The sequence below is a fragment of the Lolium perenne genome, chromosome 4 (assembly GCF_019359855.2).
Source record: "Lolium perenne isolate Kyuss_39 chromosome 4, Kyuss_2.0, whole genome shotgun sequence".
Lineage (NCBI taxonomy): Eukaryota > Viridiplantae > Streptophyta > Magnoliopsida > Poales > Poaceae > Lolium > Lolium perenne.
Genome location: NC_067247.2, coordinates 48,933,818 through 48,946,395, shown reverse-complemented (window position 1 = coordinate 48,946,395; position 12,578 = coordinate 48,933,818). Strand labels below are relative to the sequence as shown.

Sequence of the window (12,578 nt, the reverse complement as noted above, 5' to 3'; positions counted from 1 at the left end):
AAGCAAAGTACGTTACATGTGGGCGATCACGCGTCACGTCTGCGGATGATAGCTCGTTTATCCTGGAACCATGCTCTTTGCTCCGGATCCATGACGCTCAAGTCGGCAAATATGATTCAGTTCTCCTCCGCAAACAACTTGGCCGCAACCTCCTTCATTTGGACCTCTATGGCCTTCTTGGTGAGATCAATGAAGGTGGCGGCGGTCGCCTCCTTCTCAAGACGCTGCTTCTCGTCCCCCTTGGCCAGGGCCCCTTGTGTCTTGGCCATCATCTTTTTCAGGGTCTCGCTCAACGCGAGGACCGACGCCTCATGCTTCAGATCGACTTTGGTTGAATTTGGCCCCTTGGCCGAGGTGGAAGGGCATTTTGGCCTGGGGCTTTTTCTTCGTCGTCAATGGCAACCAAAGACAACATCGAAACTACAAAATAGATTGCCTAAAAGCAACGCATTCAAAAAACACTGCACAAGCATTATCGTCGTCCGATTGAAGATCTTAGGTTTTGACCCTAGAGAAAATCTGAGTTCCCAAAACAATGTCTTTAGCAAGAACATTGCCAGGTATATCCAATTAAGGTAAGTCCTTTGTTGCATAATTTTTTTTTTTAAGAAACTTTGGTTGCATGGAAACATTGTCTTCCATAGAGAACTTTACTCCCTCTATTTCTAATACTACCTTGCATTTTAGATATGTTCAAAGTCGAACTTAATGTAACTGGCCAAATACATAGGGAGAAAGTATTAACATCTACGATATACAATCAGTGTCACTAGAATCATCATAAGATGTACCTTTTTTGACATATTTGATAACAGCTGAGATGTACCAAAGTAAGACTGGATAGTTTGAGATAAGGCACATCACATTCCTCGTTTGACGCTTAGGCTGAATTAGCACTATTTTTAGGAGCTTGAACCATGGTCTTTGCGTTTTGTTTTTAAAAGACAATCTGAACCATTTTCTCATCGAAGTGTTACTGAGTCAAAATACAAATTCATTGAAGGAACACAAACGAAAGGAAAACAAAAGACGAGCAACAAAGAGAAGCGCACTCGCAGAGGGGGAAAAAATCTTCTGTTATCCAAACATAAGCCTTTATTATATTTATCAAGGGCATGTCTAGATCTCAGGCGACTTAGACACATGCGACTTAGACTTAACTAAGTCTCAGTCACGTGATATCATCAGGTCATAGTTACAACTTGTTGCAACTCATGTGCTCGGCCAAATTAATGAGAAAACGTGGCCACCCAATCTTGAATCAGCAACTCGTTTGAGGCATGAGAACATCTGTAAGTCCAGACAAGGGATCTTTAACGTTACTTCTTGTCCATATGTCCCAGAGAGCACAAAGAGTAACTGTAGATCTCACGTTGGAAAGGGAAGCAGTGGCCCAAAGGTTACAAATCTTCTTGAAGTGAAGCATATCATTGTAAGTGAAGCATATCACTGTGAATGAAAAGAGTTTAAGATTTTTTATCGGTACAATGACAGATACAGAAAAAGAGAAACAAAAAGGATACAAGTTTACCGAAAAGGAAAACAACAAAAAACATACAGGATAAAAGATAATTGCGATCGACAGCATTGGAGCAACTGGAGCTATCGATCATTAGACCGCGTCGAGCGCCTCATCGATTTGTGCCACAGAGACATTGCACATGCCGGCAAACTGCAGGACATCTTCACTATGGAGAGGCGAAGCTACGTAACTGGATGACGCCGCGTCTACCAGCGGAATCGGCGGCGGCTCCGGAACTGAAAGCCTGATCCTCTTGATACCGGAATCTAGACCGAGTTCGTCGGTGATTGAGTCGTAGTTTTTCCTCTTTTCTCTCGTGGAAGAAGCTTCTTCTTCTTCTTCGATTTCGCCAACAGTTTTGAGTGTGGGTCTATTCCGGTGGTTCTTCGCCGCTCCTTCCCACGCTTGCCGTGTTTGCCCAGTCACGCCGGCGTGGATCGTGACTTCCTTGAGCCGTTCGAGGTGCCTGATGTTTATACCTGAAAGGCCATCGAGCCATGGGCACAGCAGCTGAAGCGAGACAAGATTCGGCAGAGCTCCTTGCTCCATTGTTGGAAGAGCGGGAGCTGGACTTTGCAGCACAAAACACAGCCGTTCCAGGCTTGGGAGAGCACCTTTTCTCATCTCGAAGCTCTCGAGTTGATGGGCTATCAGTTTGAGGTAAAGCAGGCAGCGAAGTCCGAACAGTGCTGACAGAACATCTTGTGTCAGGGTAGATGTGGCTGATGAGATGCACAGCTCCGTGAGACTTGACAGCATGGTAACAAAAGGAGGCAATCTTCCGAGTAGCTCGCCTTGTAGCTTAAGTGATGCCATCTCATATACGAAGCCATCGGGGCATGTCTCGAAATCGATTGAACTGAGCAATTCTCCTGAGCAATCTTCGGAATTAACTGAGAGAGAACGAGCACCTTGGTTCCCTGCATACACCATGGGAACCTTGGCGAACTCCTGAATTGCCTTGGAAAGGTCAGTCCAGTAGTCGCTGCTGCCATTCGCACAGGGCTTGCACCATATCTTCATCTTCCTGAGATTTCTCATTTGGCCTACAAATTTCAGAAATCCTTCATTCCCATCGGTGTTGAATCCTGCTAAAGTCTGCAAGTTGCTCTCTTCCGACAAGAACTTGCGTAGCTTCCTGATCTTGCTTGCATTCTTCAGGTCATCTTTCTCAAGCATAAACCTCCCAAACAGGTGAAGTAAGTGTGGGAGCTCGATGACTTTCCTGGGCAGTGTGTTTATCTTTGTTCTCCTCAAGTCCAGTGTCTCCAGACAATGCAGCTTTGCAATAATGCTCTTGGGAAGCTTGGTGATAGAGCTCCCCAAGCTTAGATATCTCAGATACAGAAGCTTGCCTATGTCCTTGAGATGATTGTCTTTCAGATCACTGCATTCTTCGAGATCTAAGACACGTAGAAATTCGCACATGACAACATAAGAGATGGCATCAGCTGCTGCATTACTATTCCCAGACAGTGTCACAGACCGAACACGAGATAGTCCCTTGGCACCTCCACTATACTTATATGTGGCATCACCACCATGGATAGAAAGATGCCGAGCATTGACACTGTACGGTGCTCTTGGACGGTCAAATGAAGATGCTGCGATGAATCTCCGCGACACCGACTTGTGTCGCACGAACTCGTGCATGATGCCATGGGTTCTGAAGGTCTTCACCTGGGCATTGTTTCTTGTATCGATAGACCGAAAGATATTCCGGTCTATAAGCACCTTGAAATTCTCTTCTGCGATGTCCTCTTCGCTGCGTGAAGGATCGCTCCGTGCATATCCTTCAGCTAACCAACGCCTGACTACAACTTTCCTCTTCAAAGGACGATCATTCCGGAATACGCCCAGATACAGCAAGCATGTCTGAGCATAGCCCGACAGACTCTCGTAGTTATCCAGAAGCACCTCCCTCAGATCTGCAAAGTTGTCAAGCCCATGTTTCTCCTCTTTCAGGTGTGAACCCAAGTTGCGGCATAACTCACCACACAGTTTCACCGTTGATTCACTCGAACTTTTCAAATAATCGGAGACACTGACAAGTGCGAGTGGAAGGCCATCGCACTTCTGCAACAGCATTTCCGACCTCAGCTCTAGCTCCTCTGATGGTAGCCCCGGCAGAGCTATCTTCTTGGAGTCATCTTTTCCAAGTGACTTCACATGGTACACATAACCATTGCCATGGCTGCATATGTTTGCTACTGAACGAACAGTGGTGGTCACTAGTACTCTGCTGCCTTCACCGTTATCTTTCAAGACTGAATTTATAGTGTTCCAGTGCTCCATCCTGATGTCGTCAATGACAATTAAGTACCTACAAATAATAATTAACGATAGCTAGTCAGAAGCCTAACTAGGTGGCATGCCTATCGCACTTCTCTTTTGGAAATCGCTTTACACTACAGCGCATTTCCAACGGGTGAGGAAAACAGATCAAAAATGTTCGCAGCGTTCGTCCAGACGCAAACATGAATCAAATTTGTGTTCAGAATGCATTTGCCCGAACGCATCTACGCGTCTGCTTTGCATGCGCTCTTGCTCTTTAATTAATATCATACCCATGTGATGCCAATGGTGGCTACACAAAAGACATCTTTTACTTTCTTCATCCGTATATCCTTTAGGACAATGCATTGTTGTAGAGGCTGGATGTAATTGATATCTTCGCGATTTTAATGTATACTCTTTGTCGAAAAATATCTTTTACTTTCTTTCCTCTCATAGCAGGTCACTTGCGGTCAAAAAACATTTGGCCATACGTCTATGGAGATGCAGACACATACAAACATTTGACTATTTTTCGTGTATGTACCCGATGCAAATGAACACAAATCTCTAAAATGCGTTGGGCAGTTGGTGATACCCTTAGGCTGGTCATGGTGGGGAGTAACTTAGACTACTAACATTAGTACTTTAATAGTGGATATTAACTTATATGTGATTTCATGCATTGTGTCATTTATTATGTTGTAGACTCATCATGTTTTGAAGTGTGTAATGTTATGCTAACATAGCTAGTTAGCACCTCATTTTTTTCATGTATTGATATGCCATATCACCAAAATATTTTAGGTTATGTGATGTTACTACCTAAGTTATTCCCACTATGAATAGCCTATAATGCACAAACTTTTTCAGAAATGTTTCAGAGATATACAATCCCAACGTCATCCACCTTTGTTCTTTGTTAGTGTCAAACCATGCATTTCTGAAACCAAATGCTCCCTCCATCCCGTTTTATGGGTATTGCATGTGCTACTTAAATTAATGGGCATGCAGATTTCCTAGCTCTATTAATACTTAGATTAATGGGCATGCAGATTTAAGCGAGAGCCTGCATGGCTTTTGCCAGCCAACCTTGCTATCCTTCTTGAAGGCGCCGCTATATAGTCTTCTCGAGCTCTTCCAATGTTGGATTAGGATCTTCGAGTGAAAGCCTAGGTTTGGATGGGTGGACGAGTGTCATTCTAATGGCGCTTATCTCATTTGGAGCATTGCCTTGCAGGTTTGAATACCTTAATTCCATACACACTTCTTTGTGGGGTGGACGCATGCTAGTAGAGAAAGGGGCATTCATTCAGAGCTTTAGTTCTGGCTATGTTTAGGCTCGGGACTAATATGAGCATTAATCTTGGTTCCAATGGCTAAAATGCCGCTCGGGCACAACCAACTTTAGTCACAGTTGGGGATACCAACCGGGATGAAAGAGCATTGTCCCTGCTAGAGTCTCCAAAAAAGACCTTTAGTCCCGGTTAGAGATACCAACCGAAGCTAAAGTCCCCTCCTATATAATCATTGTCCCTGCCGAGCTGAGCTTTCTCCTCTTAGTTTCTCCCTGAGCTCGAGTTCATGACCATTTTTCTCCATGATATGTTAAGATTTGGCGGCGTCCCATCTATCCAAGGGTTTTAAAAGGTTAGCAACTTCATCCTTTCATCTGTTATTACTAGTTTAGCTCATTTCTTTAAAGATCGAAAAGATGCGGGTTCAGCTCCTACCAAAGGTCTGTGTACTAGCAATTCAAGTGGAATTGACGGGATTTTCGCTTACGAAGGTCATATCCGCAAAGGGTGAATACGATTGCCGCTAATGCTTCCATGTAATTTAGTGATCTCCATGTAATTAGCTCGATAATATGCTAAACCCTAAACCCTAGCGCGGCCTTTAGTCCTGATTGGTGCAGATCCTTCAGCCCCAAGCATGCGACAACAACCACGCGAGGGCCTTTAGTCCCGATATGTGGGCAATCGAGACTAAAGAGAGTGACCTTTAGTCCCGATTTTGCAGTTTTGGTTGGATAACTGGGACTAGAGTCCGTTCCCAAACGGGAGTGGAGACCCCTTTTCTACTAGTGGCAACGTGTCATGACAGTTGGCAGGCCGGTAGGTGTGGATTGAAATGTGGTTTCTGTGCAGCGTCTAGCAGAACAATGATGTACATGATGAGTAATGGTTTGTTACGACAAGACTTAGGTAGTCGGCTTATTGCTTCGACATGTTCGGTAGGTCTTCATGTTAAATCTTCCTTGCTGCAAAGTAAGAGTTGTTGTCGCGTCGTTTCAGTGGTGACAACGAGTTGCGACAATATGTGCATCGACCTGGCTCTTTCATATCTCCTCTTTTGAGTTTGTTATCATAATCTGAGCGATCGATCTCCTACATGAACAGTAGACTTCTTGGCATGGGCTGGCGTAGGCTTCACGACCATTGCGCTGATGGCTTCTCTCATGGACCTTCGATAAAGTCACGGTCACTCACTCCAAGAGGAGCGATAGTGACACCGGTTGATAACCCCCACGGTCTCGTTTCGGCGGTATGAGTGCAGTTTGTGGCGGTAATCAGGTTGGCTATGTGTGCCCTCGAGGCGCTCATGTTCCATGATGGTCAGAGAGGATATTTGTGTCGGGTTTTGGTTGGTTTTTCGCTAATTAACCAGTGAACTATCTTTTTTCATTTTTATACAAAAACTGAGGCAAGACACCACGAAGGAGCTTGGGTATTACATTCAACAACCCTCCCCCCTTAGGGGCATTACGCGCATCATCAAGTGCGATGGTTCACTCTTGTAACACACCTTATCACACACCTAGACTAAAGTCGCTTAATGCTCAACCCACTTGCGGCGTAGCCTCGTACACGAATCCTCAATCTTCGCTTATGGTTAACTAGACGAATGGTCATATACTCTCTACATATATATTTACATGGCGTCCCATGTATTACTATGAGACCAAACTATGACCATCTATTTTAATAATCAAATGTGGGTTATGTGATATAAAATTATACCCCTGAATTAGTGACAATTTTAAGGATAATGTGTGCCATAATTCTCATTTTGCTCGAATTAATGATCAATGTTAAAGAACATAAAGCAAGGGCATAGAGTGAGTCTAGCTCAACTGGTTGGAGGAGTGGATGTACAAACCCAGCAGCCGAGTTCAAATCCTCGTGGACGCGAATTTAGCTTCCTATTTATAGTTGAGGCCCAGGGCCCGACAACTATGATTTAATCTTACCAAGATTAAAAATCTTAGTACTCATGCTTAATGGCGCCATGGCTAGTGGTGAAGAAGCAGGGCCGTCGGGTGATGGCCGTAACCTCAGATCTCGATATGGGTACCCATGCCACTACCCCGGTCCTCTTCTCTGCGTGGTTGGGCCAGATCCGGTGGGGGATCGACCCTACTGGGTTGTCTCCTTTCACAGTGCTGGTCTAGCCTCAGGGCTGCTTGTAGGTTTTCGACGGGTGGCGTGGGGGCTGCTCGTAAGGCTTGAATGAAGGTGGTGGTCCTAGGGTTCTTCTTTTGCGAAGATGGAGACCTTTCAGATGTCGATTCTTCACCATCTAGCCGGACTGATGAGTTCTGAAAGGCACATACGGCGAATGGAACAGTGCATCTTTTGCTTGGAGTTTGTTGGATTAGGTGGTATTCGGTCGCGCGCACCCATGGTTTTATTCCGACCGTTTGGTTCTAGAGAGAGTGGCGCGGAGCTCTTTTCTGTGTTGCCATTAGATGACATTCTTATCATGGTGAAAATCGGATACGGAGAATATCATGAAGGCCGGATTGGAGGACTAGAAATGAAGGTTCGAGTCTTAGGGACTTGCTTGGTGTTCTGGTTCTCTCAGCAGCAGTATGCAAGTAGGGGCGACAGCACATGTGAGTTCAGAATCTTACCTTTCAGGGTGAAAATCCAAGTACTGGCCTTAATTGGTTGTGCCTGGCAATGCCCATGTGGTTGAATAATCGATGCATGCAAGCTTCACTCACGATAGGAGATATAAATTTATAACAAACCGAAAGCTTCACTCACGTACGTGTTTGTTACAAACTTATATCACCTATGCAACATCGAAAAATCCAAGAAAAAACCTAACTTGTAAGATCTTTCGGATGCCGATTCTTCTTTTGCAAATATGAAGACCTTTCGGATGCCGATTCTTCATCATCTAGCCGGATTGATGAGTTCCGAAAGGCGCAGACAGCGAATGGAACAATGCATCTTTTGCTTGGAGTTTGCTGGATCGGGTGGTATTCGACCGCGCGCACCCATGCTTTTATTCCGACCGTTTGGTTCTGGAGAGAGCGGCACGAAGCTCTGTTCTGTGTTGCCATCAGATGATATTCTGATCATGGTGAAAATCGGATGCGGAGAATATCATGAAGGCCGGATTGGAGGACTAGAAATGAAGGTTCGAGTCTCAGGGACTTGCTTGGTGTTCTGGTTCTCTCAGCAGCAGTACAAGTGGGGGCGGTAGCACATGTGAATTTTAGAGTCTTACCTTTCAGGGTGAAAATCCAAGTCATGGCCTTAATTGGTTGTGTCTGGCAATGACCATGTGGTTGAATAATCGATGCATGAAAGCTTCACTCACGATAGGAGATATAAATTTGTAACAACCCGAAAGCTTCACTCACGTACGTGTTTGTTACAAACTTATATCACCTATGCAACATCGAAAAATCCGAGAAAAACGCTAACTTGTAAGATCTGTTTAGAAACCTTACAACATCTCGTGTGTGCTTTTATAACAAAGTTCATATGTGTTTGTTATAAATTTATATCTCCTATGCAACATCGAAAAAATCTGAGGAAAACAGTAACTCTTAACAAAATGTTTAGAACCTTGCAACATCACGCCCATGCTTGCAAGAAAACTCATATGTGTTTGTTACAAATTTAAATCACATATACAATATCGAAAATCCAAGGAGAACACTAACTTGTAATAAAATACTTAGAAACCCCGTTGCAACATCTCGCATGTGCTTTCTAAATAGAAATATTTTTGCTACAAATTTAAATCACATATACAACATCGTCAATGGCATCCCGGATCTCGTGATTAAGTATCATTTGTCGGGCATAGCCATGTTCCTCAGCTCCCCTTGAGCTCTCGGTGCCCTGGCCGAGCTCGAAGGGCTACACTGCCGCCCCTGCTCTAACGCATGATCACAACTTTTTTTTTAGCGGGCACATAAATTACCATCTGTGCAACATGATCATAACAGCTTTTTCAGCACAAAAAAAAAAGTATGTAGTTGCTCACGAATGACGGCGAAATGCACACGCATGAGAGGCCAAACGGAGAGCCCAATCGCTCGGCTTGCGTTAGAAAATGTGAGAATCCAGAGGGGACTGTGTCCTGATTGGACAACTAGATAACGAGCGTGAGGGGAAAACCAAGTCGGGGTGAGCGAAATGTGATCCAGTAGCGAGCGGACGCTCGTGAGCCAGGCATGTCCGATCGCCTGCACGAGATCGGTCAGTCAACACCGAGCGTTTTCCATTTAAATATAGACGGAAAGAGATGTCTGATGGTTACTCTTTTTAATCTCTTCGTGTCACTAAACCCGTCACACAACTACACATGGGCCACGTAGACCTCCACTGATGGGTCGGGTACTAATATGAGAACGTCATAGTTGTATTCTATTTACTGCTTGTTGTTTATTGTTGTGATCACGTCAAGCTAAACCTAACACTTTGGCCGGTAGTGGCCTGGGCACCTCATTCTGATAACATATATTGCAAATTGTATGCGCCAATTGCTTCACTAGAGACAAAAAGAAAGTTAAAGTATAGACAACGTCCAACTGATTCTAAGTTTGCGAGGAAAGATTGTTGCGCCTTAACATCTCATCAATCGTGTGGATAGCCTCATCAGAATCTTAGAGCAAATTCCCTAAAAAAAGAATCTTAGAGCAAAGCTTGTTCCAAATAATTTCACCTCTGTTGTTCAAGATACTCCATGCTTTTGGTTTGTCTATTAGTCGATCTGACCCAACATATGCAATACCACAAGCAAAGTGATAACAAGCTAATAATTGTGCAGTTCTAACCTAGCTATGACCGAGCGAATTTCAAGTTCCAAATCCAAAGCTCATGCATGATCCGTTTATTTACATGAGTTTTTTTTTCTTATGTAGGTTATTTATCGGTGCACGGCTTGCTTCGTTCATGGTCGCATTGACAACATGTAAGTAGTAATTCACTCATGTGTTAATAAGTTGCCCTAAAAAAGTGTTAATAAGTAGTAATAAATCACCATTGATCGAAAAAAAAATGAGGAGTTTGAAAACTGATTCTACTAAAAGTAAAGTTTATTCATGGGGGCGGGAATAAACATGCACACCTGTGGTTCTGGAGGTAGTCCGTGAGCGTGGCTTGAAGATGTCGTTGACCATCATCAACATCCATGACTTCTTTCTCCCTGGGAAGAACTTGACGGACTATCTCCTGTAGGATCCAGCTGAATCCGCCGCCATCGATCTCCGACGAGCGACCAGCAGCAGTAACCCAAGCACGGCAGGGGAATCTCTCCTTGGCGCGAGAGCTGTCGTAGACTGCCCTCGCGAGAGTGGTCTTCCCCAAGCCGCCGAACCCCACAACGGAGATCACCCTCAGCTGCTCTTTCTCGCACTCCACCTCATCAAGCAGAGAGACGAGCTCCTCCACGGCCTGCTCGAGGCCAAACACGCCGCGCCGCGCTTCGCAAGGACCACCACGCCTCCTCCTCGATGTGGAACAAGGTATGGGAATATGGATATCGATAACCCGCTGGTGCGCCTCCTTGATGCGGCTCCGAAGCTTCTGGATGTCGCCGGCGAAGCTCGAGCAGATGGCGGCTTTTGTGAGGCTACGGAACGGCCAGGCCCCAAGCTGCTTGCACACGAGGCGGTGCATGAAGCGGTCGATGCAGTCCTCGACGTCGTGCGCGAGGTCCAGCATCTCCTCGCTGTAGAGCGTCTCCACGGCCGTGCGGCGGCAGCCTTCGCTCCTCGCCCCCGAGGAGGAAATGGCAAGCACGCGGTCGGCCATGGCGGCATCGAACATCTCGAGATCCGCGCTGATTTGGTCGACCTCTTGCGTGAGGTTCTTGTGCTTGCCATACTCCTTGCCGAGGGCCTCGAACAGCTTCCCCACGACGGTCTTGAGGATAGCTCCGGCCACGGCAGCCTCCATTGATTTTATCCTTGTGTGTGTATTTTTGACTTTGTGTATGCTTCGGTCTCCGCCCTCTCTTCGGCCTGAACTTCATTTTGATGGATCGGCTGCTAGTTTTTTTTTCAACCGCGTATCTGCCCCTTTCCGTTTAGCAATCGGAAATACTCCGTATAAAAAAGTCTCTCTACTAAGCTTCAAATCAAGAATAGGCCTTCCTAGAAGAGTACAGCCAAATTAGCTCTGAGACTCACCGGGGCCTTTTATTTGGGGACGCGCTAGGCGTCGGGCGACTGATTTGGAGCTAAAAATCGGTTGCCCCGCCCGCCGTTGGATGGGCTCCGCGTGCTGTAGGATGCTCCTGTCCACGCACGTCGCTTTCCTCTTGCCAGAACGAAAGTTGCTGTCGCTTTCACGTGTGTGTAGAACCGAAGTTTCCTTTTTCCTCTCACTGAACACCCAACACACCCGGTGGACAAAAATCAACTAAAACCATGTGCTATTGTTGGATGTTTACAACAAAAGTAATCCAACAAAAAGCAAGAGCTCCAGCACCAATAATTTTTTGTGCCAAAATATATATTTACAACAAATCACCAATAAATTTACAACAATAAATTAACAACAATCTATTTTTTATTTGGGTGTTCACAACAGTTCGCATGCCATATATTTACAACAAATCTGTAATATTAATTAACAACAAAAACAATAATTAATTTGGGTGTTTACAACAATAGGCAGCAACATTTTAAAAAACAACAATTCTCATGTTTACAACAAATTGACAATATATTTCCCACATTAATTTACAAGAAAAACAACAACTAATTTGGGTGTTTACAACAATAGCCGCCAACAATTTTAAAAAACAACAATTCTCATGTTTACAACAAATTAACAATATATTTCCCACATTAATTGATAAGAAAAACAACAACTAATTTGGGTGTTTACAACAATAGCGGCAACAATTTTAATAAAAAATAGCTCTCATGCCAATAAATATATTTACAACAAATTACTAATATATTTATAACAATAATTAACAACAAAAACAACAAAAAAAAGTTACCGCGCCCCACGCGTCCTTGGCCATCTCCACCGGTACCTGGCACCGGAGACAACATATCGGCGTCAACATCACCATAGTGATTCCCGGTGGTCAGGGCGCTGCAGTAGCCAAGCAGCAGCAACATGCGTAGAGCGCGCTTGTCGAGGGAGCGGTAGGGCGCAGCTGGATGGAGAGCAAGGCGGCAATCGCAGAGAGGAGCAGGAGGTGCTCGCCGACGGAGGAGCAGGCGCGGCGCGCTCGTCGGCGGAGGAGCAGGGCGCGGCGCGCTCGTCGGCGGTGGAGCAGGGCGCGGCGTGCTCGCCGACGGTGGAGCAGGGCGCGGCGCGCTCGCCGGCGGTGGAGCAGGGGCGACGGGCCGGTCGGGAGTGCAGCTGGGGCGTCGGGCCGGTGGAGGAGCAGGGGCTTGCCGTGGGTGCAGCGTTAGGATAAGGATCGGTGGGGCCCAGCCACGTGCGTGTTACGTGTCTTCTCTCGACAGAGATGGAACGACCGATTTTTGTAGCGTTATCGGTGGGCTGATGGA

At 45.5% G+C, this 12,578-nt stretch overlaps 1 protein-coding gene across 1 annotated transcript; it reads right to left on the bottom strand.

Moving 5' to 3' along the window:
• Positions 1 to 1,430: 1,430 nt before the first annotated feature.
• Positions 1,431 to 11,177, bottom strand: LOC127292441 (disease resistance protein RGA4-like). Its single transcript, XM_051321831.2, has 2 exons — positions 10,172 to 11,177; positions 1,431 to 3,845 (listed from the first exon to the last, which is right to left on the bottom strand). Exons 1-2 carry the CDS (start codon positions 10,999 to 11,001, stop codon positions 1,613 to 1,615), a joined length of 3,063 nt encoding a protein of 1,020 aa, XP_051177791.1. The 5' UTR covers positions 11,002 to 11,177; the 3' UTR covers positions 1,431 to 1,612.
• Between the last annotated feature and the right edge of the window lie 1,401 nt (positions 11,178 to 12,578).